Source organism: Paramormyrops kingsleyae, chromosome 5, assembly GCF_048594095.1.
Source record: "Paramormyrops kingsleyae isolate MSU_618 chromosome 5, PKINGS_0.4, whole genome shotgun sequence".
Classification (NCBI taxonomy): Eukaryota; Metazoa; Chordata; class Actinopteri; order Osteoglossiformes; family Mormyridae; genus Paramormyrops; species Paramormyrops kingsleyae.
Genome location: NC_132801.1, coordinates 10,633,529 through 10,647,392, shown reverse-complemented (window position 1 = coordinate 10,647,392; position 13,864 = coordinate 10,633,529). Strand labels below are relative to the sequence as shown.

Here is a 13,864-nt window from a genome sequence, read left to right as displayed (position 1 = left end):
ATTTACACTAGTGCTGATATTTCATTACTTTTCCTGTTAAAGACACTTCCTGGTTCATTAGCAGCCAGACACCCTGCACTACTTAGATGTTTTCAATGAGTCAACTAACAATCTCTTTTTTTCTGCTGCTCTGGGGGTGGCAATCCTCAGAATCTCACCTGGGGTGCGAGACCACCCAGGACTGGCCTTGAACTGGTCAGAAATTATGCTACCTCTGAAAGGTCTGACTGATTTCTTCCTCAGTACAGCCCCTAACTTCTCAAAATTCTTTAGTGTATTCATACTTAAGACAAGACCATCAACTGAGCTCCACAACAAAATTTCACTTCTCATCCCCTGGATAAAGTAAAACTCATTAAAATAAGTTATCGATTTGGCTTTAACCTATTTCTCCTTCCAACATAAATGTTTATGTGACGGGAATGTTAAAATTATTTAGATCCTCACTGAGATTCATCACATAAGACAACAGCTTTTCTTAACACTATTTCCACAAACACCTGAACAGGATCTTGTTATACAGAGAAATTGGCCATTTGTCATACCAGCAACACACTGCTCTATTTCTGAACAGTGGTAAACCATATATATAACCATTCCTTACCGCCACCCCTTAAATAACAGAACCCCCTTAATAAAACACCATTCGTGAGCATCTTTTGATGGGCTGACATCCAGTCCCAGACAAACTCTTTGCTCTGCATTTCCTGGAAAAGGTTGTAGACTTTCCTAATTGCACACTAAATGCATGAATAACCTTTTTGCTTTTCAACCAATGACTCAATAGCCCAGTAAAGTCTATAAAAAACTTGTCATAAGTAGTCATCAATCATATCCAGGGATAGTTTTAAAGATGGTTCCGCATTCAGTAATAGGAGGCATCTAAACACTGACATATCACAGGTATAAAGAATTAAGCTTCCAAAAGTAATGAAATGTACCCAAGTGATTCAATTGAAATCACCAGTTTGACTCCTGTGTTCAGCAGAGTAATCATCAATGTTGGGCTCTTCAGCAAGGTCCATAACCCTAAAGAACTCTCCAGGGTAGCTGACTAGATGGTTGAGCCTGCACTGTCATCCACATTAACATTTGTGTTTAGCAGAAAGTGGGCTCATTCAGGAGAAACCACTCTGCTGATTCTGGGATGCAAACCTGCAACCTTCCTGTCACAGGCACAGTATCATAACCTGCAGTATCACACACCAGAGAAGAGCAAGATGGGACATGCCGATTCTGAACTTCATTGTACTTGCTACCAGTACAATGACAAAAGCATTCAATTCAAGAATTAAACAAAGAGTCAAATTTATTGACTTTTCAAAGTTTAATCCTGCATTTGAGAGGCATCACTTAGGACCAATCAGCAGTAGTGCCGCCCCAATCAGAAGCCTGGGCAGTGGGAGCAGCTGACCAATCCTCAGTGGCAGGCTGGGCACTCCAATCCTCCGCTAGACAAAAAGAGCAGGTCACATGAGATCACGATTTGGCAGAACCTTGAAATACACGTTTTATCATTTAGTGTCATTTCAGTACGCTCAGGGTGATAGCACTGTGTTCAATCGTTTCCAGTCAGAGGAATCTAGAACATACCTGGGAAAACTTCAGTGGTCGTTGGGTTGGCCTTGGCAGGGGCAGCTGGAATAAGAAACGATACATGACAAGCAAGTCTATGAAAGCACTAAATTTTGAAAAGATTCACTATAAGTCAGTACATCTGAATTAGCTCAAATCTTAGGAATTGATTTTTCATGCTTCATATTTTCTAAGCCATGAAAGTACTTTAAGTTCAAGCAACATACCACATACCCCTGACATTAACACAGCATGTCATCCATACCTGCAGGGAACTGCTGGATGGGGACAGAGGGGACTGGCACCCCCTCAGACCAATCAGCAACCTCGGGCTGAGCGAAATCTGCCACGGGGGCGGTCCACTCTCCCTGGAACTCCTCCTTACCCACCGCCTTCTCTGCTGCGGCCTGCTCTTCCTTCTCAATCTGCAACAAACCGGGCAAGTGGTTCGCTTGCACATGCAGGTAAAAATGCACGAGTGCTTAACATGCAGTCTGTGATAATGCAGGCAGCACACCTCCTCAGGGTCTCTGTAGAAGTACAGATCCGGCATGACCTCCCACGGATGCTCCCTGGAGATGGTGCCCCTCATCCTCAGCACCTCCCGAGCCAGCATCCACCACATGAGACCCACAGAGTGATGACCCTACGACATTTTGACGGTTAATACAACATATCCAATCTGGATCCATCAAACATGGCACAAGCAACGGGTGCAACCAAAAATGCTGTGCAGTACATGTAGCAGGGTCCATATACTGCTCCCCCTGAAGCCAACAGAGATTGGTGAGGGGGAAGAGATACCCAGCATGACTTTAGCACACGACCTACACCCGGCACGCCATGGACAGATCAGTGCCGGGCTCTAACAGTGTGCAATTAACATACCGTGCAGTAAAACTTGAATGAAACTCATTGACAGCTCAGCTTAAATGAATTATAGAAACAAGCCGAACCATCTATGAGGAAAAACATGTCAACCAAATTCTTTTTCAGACATTTCACAGACACATGAAACTCATACCTTGTTGTTGCAAGGGATAGCAATGTCCACGTATCTCAGAGGAGAGTCCGTGTTGCACAGGGCAATGGTGGGGATGTTGACGTAGGACGCCTCCGTCAAGGGCTGGTGGTCAGCCCGGGGGTCGGTGACAACCAGGAGGCGGGGCTCCCTGAAGGCAGCCTGGATCTGATTGGTGAAGGTGCCAGGGGTGAAGCGGCCGGCAAAGGTGGTAGCGCCGGTGGCAGAGGCGAACTTCAGCACGGCTCTCTGGGAAAGAGGTCTAGGGGTTAGGTTACAAGTAACAGACAGGTAGTGCAAGAAACAGCTGAATATACACAAACATAACAGGCCTGGAAACACACAAAACTCCAGCGATGATATAATGAATTCAGCACAAGAGCATGGATGGAGCCCAATGTGGCTCAGGTGACTATCAAACCCCAGTCATAGGGACAGGGCCCTCATGGTGTTAGCGAAAACCCAGCCTGCTCACTCTAGCACACGTCCGACACCTGAACGCCAACCACAACGCCAGGGTTTAATAGTGTGCAATATGGCGGACCACTTAATTTTATACAAACCTATACTGTTTAACAAACACTCTGAATTTATAACTTCTTACATGAGAAATGCAAGAAAATCTGACTTAATACCTTAGTATTTACCCAATAAAGCAGTCAAGCATGAGATGTCTAAAGATGAGGATACATATAGGTTTGAGAACCCCCCCCCCCCCACACACACACACACACACACGGAAATCCATGACTACTAGGACATCTTCACCCTTAACTGTGACTTGGTTATTGTTTTGCTTATCCGTGTGCATCGCCACAAAACTTCAAAGCCGACCCGCAGCCAGGAGAGTCACCTGTCCAGTATTCCTGGAGGAGATGACGCACACATCAGCCGGGTTCTCGATGGCAACGATGGCACGCGCAGCCAGCAGCAGCTTCTCCCAGGTCTTCTTCAGATTGATAATGTACACACCTGAAATCATGGGTACAAGGCTCTGATGGACTGAGGTCAGCCTAACCTCACACTACAAAATTACTTAATGTGAATCCTTGACAATACAATACATACAAGCTGGCAAAACATGTGACCTATGAATCCCAAATTAAAGCATACCTGCGATATACTTAGGACATTCATCGATAATTGGCCAAAAGTGTGTATTGAGAAATATTTCAAACTGCACAGCCCATACCATCACTTTTCCTTTTGTAGACATACTGCTCCACCTGGAAGTCCAAGTTGGTCCCTCCAAGATGGGTTCCTGCTGCCAGGAACTTCAGCACATCCTCCTCCCTCATCTGCAGTACATCTAGACCTCCGGACATCGCGACCACTTTCCCTGCGCAACGAGTAAAACGGGAGAGCTGGAGGGAGAGAGAGCCGCAGTGGTCCGTTACAATCTGATATTACTCAATACGTAACACGAGAGAAATAAAATATGCTTAGTACTTGTGGCTCAGGTCACTATCAAACCCCAGTCATAGGGACTTGGCCCTCACGGTGTTAGCGAAAACCCGGCCTGTTCGCTCTAGCACACCTCCGACGCCTGCACGTCAAGCTTGGCGACAGGCTTTAAAAGTGTGCATTTCGCCATGGCAATCACTACACATGAGTACTGTGACTTAAATAAGGACTAATGGTGCATCCGTTATTAACCTACAAAGACACAAAAAATCTAATAAAATGGACATACCAAATGAATTGTAAGTTCATCGTTTCTAATTAGGCATGTGTATGATTCACTGTCCAGTTAGCCGAAGACGTGTACGGATATTTCACATTAGATCGCCACATGCGCGGTCTCCTTTTAGCCAAAATGGCTAAGGGCCTCATTTCCCGCTAGTTTAAAAGCAGTTAATTAGGGTGGGTAGAAGTTACTTTGGTGGGAGAACGCAAAACTAACACATAATATGCCCCTGGAGACTGGACCTAGTTCGAACTGTTACGCTCTAAGTCCAAAATACTTAAATATAAAATACTAAACTCACCACGAGACAACGCCGTATGGAGATCAGTACCACACGGGAACGAACAAGAGGCCGAGCACAGGAAGTGACGTTGTTTTATACTGCAGGTTCCACCAATCGCCATTCGCCTTGTTTCGGCTGCAAGAAGGAAGTGCTCCCTCCTACGTCCGTCCATACTCTTGACTGGAGTAATGGTGCGTTCGATTATTTCTCTCCAAGTCGGAACTCGGATGAAAACGTCACGATACGTCACGAAAAACATCACTTCCCGTCGGAAACACGCCCCTTTTATGACGTTGAAGTCGGATAAGATTTTGTTGCCCGAGTTGCCCTTGTGACGTAATTTCAACATGGCGACTTGGTTTGTTTGTAGTTTATTTACTGTTCGAAAAAAGAATATCGCTATGAATGTACTAAAATATTTTATAAAGCTTTTAATGTGGTTTGACTAGTTCGTGTTTCTTGTTTGTCTCTCGGAAAAATCTAAATTTCTCCATTTTCTTCATTTGTAAAACTCCAAATCTGCTAAAATATAAAGCAACAATACACAGCAACGTGTTCATGGAGGCAGCCATGTTTGTTCCGAGATGTGGGTAGCTCGAACGGGAGATTGTCGGACGTGATGTCACTCAACTCGGAATTTCCGAGTTCCGAGAGAAAAACGAACGCACCATAAAATGGTGTGTGGGCTACTTGGATGTTAGCAGGCAACACTTTATTTTAAATTATTACCGGCTTAAATTAAATCAAAAGTCGTTACCGATTGCAGATTGTTATAAACGTGATACAGAATACAGGTCTAATTTTACAGATCTCAGAAAAGGGGAAACAGACATTTTTAAATTATGTTTGAATTAAATGACAAGCTTTTTATTCAAAGCGATTTATTCACTAATTAACTTTAAAGTATAATGTTTTATATTTACAATGAACATATACCTTGCTTTCCTTCACACTACACTACCAGAGTGCAAGACGCTAAATAAACTGTATAAAGAAATATACAAATGCAAACAAATTGTTAAAATTTAGGCCCGCTCAGCATATACATGCAGCCCCACATTGGCTTGGGCGATCGGACAGTTCCACCTTCATGTTGAGTCACGGTGCGAAGCATATTTACACAACTAGCTGACCCACTTACAATCGCCAGATGTCGCCACAACCTGTCGTTTTGACGCGAATTAAAAAAGGGTGCTTGAACAACACTCCTATTTCGTGACAAACAACTTGAAAGTCTTACTTTGAAATTATTTTAAATTAATTCAGCTCTAATAGGTTTTTCACAGCTTGACAAAAGGAGCAAACAGGTCTAAATTTATGAGATGTACATTACTTTTAATTCAATCTGCCTATGAGTTTTGCGTTGTGCTGTAACTGAAAAATGAGATGCCTTGGAATTCTGATTAAAAATCCCTTTTATTTTCTATTGCTCTTAACTTAAAATAACTAAGGAAGTGGTGACCTTCGTTACTCGCTCGTTGCCCGATTCTAACCATGCGGGGTTTTTTTTATTCTAGAATCCCTAGAATTGCCTCTGTGTCTGAGTTTTGTTCTATTTTACATTTCTGCGTGTTTCTGAACAGCTGCTTTATCTCTGTCACGCAGCTTCAGCTCACAGACGATAAAGCCTGCGTGTCACGCGGCTCGCGAAGATCACGAGTCTAGCGCGTCGAGGATTAAAGTTAGCGGAGCATTGACCTACAAATTCATTCCTCCCAGACGATTTTCATAAAAATGAAAATTACCATCTGAGAATACTAATTCTGGGTATTTTGTGAAATTACCATAAACTGACACACGTAACTAAGTCGTACCACAATGGACGGGTATGCAAAAATGCAAACGTTTTGTTTACCCCCAAAAATGACCGCTGATGTTTCTGCTACATCTACCCCTGTGTATTATTGTTTTCCTCTGTCAGATATAAATGAGAAACTCACCCCCTGGATTTAGAATATACATATAATGCTAATAGTACACGATATTAAAAAAAAACAATGCTGTACACGATTTTATAAAAGGATCGTTTATTCAGTTAAAACAGGCACATCACCTGTCCGAGGGAAGATGTGCAGGCACAAACATACAGAAAACTATAAACAGTACCTACTAAGAAAATAAGAATCCTTACTATACCCTCTCAATAAGGTAAACGGGCAAACAGACAGTCCTAACGCACAGAAATGCATCTGGGGCAAAGTCTAGTACGGCACGACTTCCCAGCTTCCCATGCAATGGAACTTCAGCCGTCTCTGGTTGTAATGCAGTGAATTCGCTTTTAAAGTGCATCTGCAGACAGTTTCCTGCTAGTTGTCTTTCTTGTGACTTCAGACTGCATGGATTTACAGAGCAGAACTCCAGGTATGTACTATGCAAAGCCTGCAGTACACATTAGACCATATACCACAGTGCTACATTGTATGAAATGACTGCCGGTAGGGCTACAGGCAGGGCGTGTAAACAGGAGTGACGTCACCATGTCAGTGAGAAGAACTAGTCTCATAAATCAGTCTTTAGCTATAGTGCAACATAACACTGCAGTCACTCCCATTTAAAGAACAATAATTGCTATTTTTGATCTTGCAGGGAATTCTTCACTTTAAGAAGTACCATACCATCACCCCTCACTGCAGTCCAGCACAAAGCAGTGGACTTTGATTGTCTGCGCTTGAGTCAGTCCGTCCATCGCCGTGTAACTGCTATAACCCAGCAGTCCAAGGGCTCATCACGTTGTAGTTCCTGCAGCTTCAAGCCTCGCTCATGGCAAAGACACCATATTACTTGGCAAGTAGGTCATTTACGTTTACAGGGGCCGGTTGAGTCCTTAGCATGAGTACTTCAGAGTGTCAGTCAGCAGCTTTGCTAGTCTCACGTAACAGAGGTTTTATATCAGTTTGGGAATGTGAGCCGTGTTAAATAGCTTTACAAGAAGTTGGTCACAAGGAAGCACACAAACATACCTCTTCTGCTCCTACCACTCTCCACAATCACACAACTCTCGGTGTTCTCTTAATTATAAAATATTATTATTATTACTACTATGTTTTACAATGCACCCCACATTTCCTTGGATACGCGCACACTGCTGCTCACTTCTGCCACTGCACTGCATACAGTTACACGTTTAATTCCCGCCACGCACCGACGCCCATGCAGCCCTCTCCTTCAGGATTTCAGACCCATCCGGGCCATCAGCTGCTCATACACAGTCCAGGCCATGGCAGCCATCAGTGTTCTTCTCAGGGACCGGGGCACGGCCCCCCGGAAAAACCCACCAAGCCCCTGCTCCTAAGAGGTGGGGGCACAAGGGAGGAAATGGAATAAAATGGATTATGGATTAGCAGCTTTGAAGGAACACACAGCTATGTCGGCGAGGCTGTAACAGAGTCGTGAAGAATCAGGTTTTAGCACAGAGCCATTCACAGCAGTGACAGCGTGTGGCGGGCAGTCACAGAGCCATTCACAGCAGTGACAGCGTGTGGCGGGCAGTCACAGAGCCATTCACAGCAGTGACAGCGTGTGGCGGGCAGTCACAGAGCCATTCACCGCAGTGACAGCGTGTGGCGGGCAGTCACAGAGCCATTCACCGCAGTGACAGCGTGTGGCGGGCAGTCACAGAGCCATTCACAGCAGTGACAGCGTGTGGCGGGCAGTCACAGAGCCATTCACAGCAGTGACAGCGTGTGGCGGGCAGTCACAGAGCCATTCACAGCAGTGACAGCGTGTGGCGGGCAGTCACAGAGCCATTCACAGCAGTGACAGCGTGTGGCGGGCAGTCACAGAGCCATTCACAGCAGTGACAGCGTGTGGCGGGCAGTCACAGAGCCATTCACCGCAGTGACAGCGTGTGGCGGGCAGTCACAGAGCCATTCACAGCAGTGACAGCGTGTGGCGGGCAGTCACAGAGCCATTCACAGCAGTGACAGCGTGTGGCGGGCAGTCACAGAGCCATTCACAGCAGTGACAGCGTGTGGCGGGCAGTCACAGAGCCATTCACAGCAGTGACAGCGTGTGGCGGGCAGTCACAGAGCCATTCACAGCAGTGACAGCGTGTGGCGGGCAGTCACAGAGCCATTCACAGCAGTGACAGCGTGTGGTGGGCAGTCACAGAGCCATTCACAGCAGTGACAGCGTGTGGCGGGCAGTCACAGAGCCATTCACAGCAGTGACAGCGTGTGGCGGGCAGACTTACTGTGTAAATGAAGTGCACAGCGTCCCTGGTCTTCTTGTACAGGTGAGGACTCACTTGGAGGTGCGTCTTGACCACGTCCGCGGGCTGCGTCACCAGGGAGGCCATGATGCCCGCTAGCACCCCGCAGCCGAAGTTGACCAGGGGCACGTAGGGTGAGGAGCTGACCTCTGACAAAACCCGAGACAAGATATGATCGGTCAAAGTGGAATGAACAGGCTGTAAAACACACCATGACAGCACAAGCCACACCATTTATTAACTAAATGTCTCATCATGATAAATATAGCTAGTATTATTGGAATCACACTTTTCTTTAATCAATACCACCTTGTTGACCTGTACAGCCCATGAGACAGACCAGCGCACTCACCCTGGGGCAGAGACTTCTTGGCTTGGCTGTAGAACATGACATAGATGCCAGAAAAGGGGGCGTCTCTGAGCAGGGTGGCAGTCAGACCGGAAAATAGGGCCCTGGGCCCCTCCACCTCACACACGCTGCGCAGGGCCCCAAACACACTCGCGTAGTTGTACTGGCCACTCTGCAAGGTCAAATAATGGTTCTCAGACACGATGCAACATCCACTGACCCCCCCAGGTAGGAGGTACAAGCTGAGCTGAGGGCCCATTTCCTCAGGTAAGGAAACAGTCTCTGCACAGGGTGATTTCATCATGGCAGACCAACAGAAGCTTTGGAAATTCCAGCACAATCACTCAGAGATAATCGCACTATACCGTTTATCCACTGTTTACCTGCAGAGTCATTACTGTGCAATATCCAGTACTTATTGTTCAGTGTTTATTGTCCAGTTGTATGAAATGAGAATAAATTTCGTTCCACATATTGAAATGATAAAGTGATTTGATTTGTATCAGGATCCCCATAACTTTGGTCGACCACTGAGAAGACATTTTTGCAGTGTCACTTTGCATACATGTGCTGATGGCCCTGCGCCCGGCAGTCTCTTCCCCCACTCTCCCACCGACCTTCCCCTGATGCCAACGGCAGTATGCCAGGCAGTCCTCACCTCGAAGCGCGCCTTTATGACGGTGACGGGCAGCATGCAGACTCCCGCCACGGCCCTGGCGCTGGCGCCCAGCAGCACTGCTTCGCCGGCGTTAGGGGCGCGCTCCGGGAAGAAGTGCTGCTTCAGTGAGTAGAAGGTGCTAAAGTAGATGCCCACTCCGGGTATGCAGCGCACAAATGACTGCGAGCGGGAGGGGAGACACAAAAAGACAGCGTGAGAGATCCAAAAGGTACCGACGGGGTTTCCGGGACAGACCCCCCACCCCAAACAAGACAGCTCCTTTCATCAAGATTTGGGATTAACGTCACAGTGGCAGCAAACTAAACAGGAATGTTTGCAAAACCAATTAAGCTGGAAGCAAAGATCGATCTGGAGAAACTGTGTGCTTAGTTAGTCCAGCTCTGACCTTAATCAGCTCTGAAACTGCTCCAAACATTTTTACTTACGTGGGTAAAGGGTTGAGCAACTTTTAAATATATTTTAGCAGTTGTGTGCCTTAGTGTGTGCATTCCGTAACAACAATACATAGTATTTGGAAGTGAAGAGGACATTAACAGCACTCTCATAATAGATCATTGTCTGCTCTCACCGGCGAGACCCCCTTCCAGAGCCCCAGCAGTTTCTCTGTACGAACGACATTCAGAAACACCGTCACCATCCCCACCTTCGGTGAGCTGAGGGCCAGAGAGAAGGGACACGTTACACACACAGACATCAAGGCTCAGATCACACCGGCGTATGTGACGGACAGTAGTGCATCAGCCATTTTGGCTTGCACTGTGCCCCTGTTTGCTGACCCCGGAGAAGTCAATGCATAGTCCAGCGCAAAGTTCTAGGTCCACATGTCACACGAGATCCGGAGGAACCTCACCCCGGGAGCATGTTGTTCTGCAGGGTCTGCAGCCGGGTCTTCACTAGGTCCAGAGGCTGGAACAGCAGGGTGGAGCAGGTGCCGCTCAGAGAGCCGCACATGAAGGCTTTGAGCGCTGGGTGGGCCTGGAGGAGAGGCCGAGGCAGGGTTAGGACCTCACACTATTTGTGCATGGTATCTCCAAGCAGGTGGCGGTCGTGTGTGTTCAACGGGCTACACCGTGGAAGATAACATACGGGGACATGAGATGGTTAATTCGCATGGAACGAAAGCAAAGAGCAACTGCTCACTCTGGATGTACAGCACCTGCCAATGAATATACAGACATGTAACAATAAAACTCCAGTAACACAAAAAGACAAATGCAAGCTATTTACAGGCATTCACTTTCTCACAAGACCACGACAACCCTGAACACGACGGTGATGCATACAGACAGTCTACAGAGACGTCATGAGGGCAGCGTCGGGTTTACGTTCCTATCACCGCTGCTTACATCCTCCACTAAAACTCGATCGCGGCGCGCGTCACAAACATGCCGAAATGGGTAGGAGCCAGACACAGCCAGATGCACTGGGACGGGACCCAGAAAGGGACTGATGCCCCGCTTTGTGAAAAGCTGTGAACTGGGTAACAAGCGTACACATCACAGTGCAAGAGACCACGTCTAAGGCCATCAGACTCCATCATGAAATGCGCAGACCTACGCCCATTCTGCCCCACCTTCCCTGCAACGCTTGCCGATTTGCCTTTTGAGTCCCGCTTCTCTCGCAGTTCTCCCATTTTATTCTCTTCCCTACACGCTGAATCAACAGCCTACTAAAGAGTAAGCCTCCATCTTTTCCCAGCTCTCTCTCGCTCATTCTCCCTCCTTCTAAATCTCTCTTCCCCCCTCTCTCCCATTCACACACAATGGCTCTCTCTCTCAACCCTCTCTCCCTACCCATGGCTACTTAATCCATGTACTTCTGGTTCTCTCTCTCTCTCTCTCACACACACACACAGACTTGCCCCAGTTCTCCCCCTTGCATCCCCCCCGCCCATGACAACTCTCCTTTTTAAAATGCCGCGAGTCATGCGGTGTCTGCGTGTCCCTGTGCAAGGCAATTCGCCACGAACCTTAAGGAACGTCACGGAAAACGTACTACAATTCATATGACAACATTAATCAGTTAAAAAAATATTTTTCTCCCTCTTTGAAGCAAGCCTTTCCGCACTAAGGTCACACATAATTATGCCCACCAAAAGATAAGGAATTAAACAACTAATTAGTTTGGGTAATTCAGTAACCACACATATGTAATTTGTAGTGAAAAGGATACTACAATATAATATACACTATAAGAACAATAACATACTGTAATTGCAACAACTCCTCAAACTGTGCGATGTTGATAGGTTTCATATCTCTTTCCTGCAGTGTTGTGCAAGACGTGGCTGCCTTTCCAGTACTGTCCGCAAGCTCCTCTGTCACTCTCAGCCCATCTTTTCAACCCACCTCCACCCTGACCTTTCACTTGATGCCAAAGCAGCAGCCAATGACCGGCGGCTTCCGGCCTCAGACAAGCCAATGACCGGCAAAGCTACGGTACTCAGACAGAACCAACTTTTACTCAGTGCTGTCCAGATGCATCCTGTGGTTCCCTTGGCAGACAACTGCTGATGTGGCCTCTGACTTCTCGGGGCCGGGGAGAATCAGACAAAGCTTCCTCACACACACTCATCAAAATCTATCATCACTGGCAAAGACGACCTGCAGTACTTATCACCCACTGGAATGATCCAGAGGGCTCGTTTCTGGTGGGTCAACACTTGCCCTTGAGAGTCAAAGTACAAACCAGAGCAGCGACCACTGGCAGAAGTCAGGCAAGGCACCCAGCTGCTCTGTTATTCCAATAAAAACACTATAAAATGCACTGTACAGGACACTTGAACACTAGCAGGGTCTGTATATGAAACTGCACAATGACTACACGAGAACTACACAATGACTAAAAACAGCACTTTTAAAGGTCAAATTACATTGCACTGTGCGCAGCTCTGCTTTGAGACTGCGGGTTAAACCGAGGAAATGGGACCTGAAGCTTACTCACCAACATCAGCTCCATGTTGCCCAGGAAAGAGGTTTCGGTGTCCTTCAAAGCCGGCGTACTCCGGTGTATCATGTAGTCTCTCCTCGGAGATCCTATCTCTATAAGCACAGATGCCAGTGGGAGTCACTGACCGACCCCATCCAGCACCACCGGATGCAGGGCTGAAATCTTACAATCTTACGCTACTGTTAACCAATCGGTTACTTATTAGGCCACGTTGTTCTGTATCTGGGCATTTGACCGCTTCTCCAAACATTTAAACTTTGTGCAGAAAAAACATTTCGACCATCAGCTATGACGTACAAACATAAAAAAAACACACCTCTGCGAAAACGGCTGCGGTTCGGGTTTACATGCCGGTCGAAATCGTTCGACTGGGGAAACCGGCCTCAGCGCATTAGACAACTTGATTTAATTGGACTGGCGGATAAAACTAAAGCGGTTATAAGGCGTGCTGTCAGGTACCTTCCCTTACCGGAGTGCCACAGGCTACGGTCCGACCGCGTGAGTGCGCCGGGGGGCGAGCATGGTGTCACGTGCCAGCACTGGGGACCACCGCGCCGCCGACTTCGGGGAAGGCTGCAGTGTATTTACTGTAAATGCCCAGCGACGCGTCTTCGTTCACAGGCTGTCTGCGCTCCTGGTTGTTTCTTAGTTCGATGGTGTCGTGAGGGAAGCCGTAGCTATCTTCAGACCTTACCAGCAACAAAGTAAACCGCCTCAGACTGCAACTTATTTAGGCACATCAATGCACAAAAAACGCCGTATTCTGTATAAAGCGCACTGCTTCCAGAGACCGGCGCCTCCTCCCGACTCAGATATAAAGCTGCTTCAGCGTTTCGGATCTCAATCTAACCATAGGCCTAAGAAACTTATTTTTATTAGAGTAAAAGGCCGCAAATCATTCCACGTCTTCAGCCGTGTTTCGGTAACGTGTCGGACGTTCACTGTCCCTCAGCGTCGCCTTCACCGCCCTCCGGTAACCTCTGTGTTACGTAAAATCCGCGGCGGAGAGGAACCTGGCTGTCAGGCTCACTGCGCAGAAACTCCTCCTCCGTCCCCGGGTGCACCAGCCATCCTACCAGCCGGTCGTTAACCGGTTCTAGCCTGTTCCCAC

General features: G+C 47.2%; 2 protein-coding genes and 2 non-coding genes across 8 annotated transcripts; all 4 read right to left on the bottom strand.

Annotated features, from left to right (window-relative positions):
* Positions 1-1,291: 1,291 nt before the first annotated feature.
* rpsa (ribosomal protein SA) lies at positions 1,292-4,742 on the bottom strand. Its single transcript, XM_023791745.1, has 8 exons — positions 4,585-4,742; positions 3,789-3,960; positions 3,450-3,568; positions 2,600-2,845; positions 2,093-2,221; positions 1,841-2,000; positions 1,594-1,638; positions 1,292-1,451 (listed from the first exon to the last, which is right to left on the bottom strand). The coding sequence occupies exons 2-8, from the start codon at positions 3,919-3,921 to the stop codon at positions 1,354-1,356; spliced, it is 930 nt and encodes a 309-aa protein (XP_023647513.1). The 5' UTR covers positions 3,922-3,960; positions 4,585-4,742; the 3' UTR covers positions 1,292-1,353.
* On the bottom strand, positions 2,992-3,131 carry LOC111833607 (small nucleolar RNA SNORA62/SNORA6 family). Its single transcript, XR_002835801.1, has one exon. It is a non-coding gene; the product is annotated as a small nucleolar RNA SNORA62/SNORA6 family (small nucleolar RNA).
* LOC111833608 (small nucleolar RNA SNORA62/SNORA6 family) lies at positions 4,044-4,183 on the bottom strand. Its single transcript, XR_002835802.1, has one exon. It is a non-coding gene; the product is annotated as a small nucleolar RNA SNORA62/SNORA6 family (small nucleolar RNA).
* A 1,834-nt stretch (positions 4,743-6,576) lies between the features above and the next one.
* On the bottom strand, positions 6,577-13,864 carry slc25a38b (solute carrier family 25 member 38b). Of its 5 annotated transcripts, none has more exons than XM_023791977.2 (8): positions 13,223-13,864; positions 12,748-12,845; positions 10,655-10,779; positions 10,373-10,457; positions 9,784-9,963; positions 9,129-9,297; positions 8,759-8,925; positions 6,577-7,854 (listed from the first exon to the last, which is right to left on the bottom strand). In XM_023791977.2, exons 2-8 carry the CDS (start codon positions 12,817-12,819, stop codon positions 7,732-7,734), a joined length of 921 nt encoding a protein of 306 aa, XP_023647745.1. In that variant the 5' UTR covers positions 12,820-12,845; positions 13,223-13,864; the 3' UTR covers positions 6,577-7,731. The 5 variants fall into 5 exon arrangements, with proteins under 5 accessions (XP_023647745.1, XP_023647746.1, XP_023647749.1 ...); XM_023791978.2 differs by lacking the exon at positions 13,223-13,864 and adding an exon at positions 13,070-13,216; XM_023791981.2 differs by lacking the exons at positions 12,748-12,845; positions 13,223-13,864 and adding an exon at positions 12,013-12,713.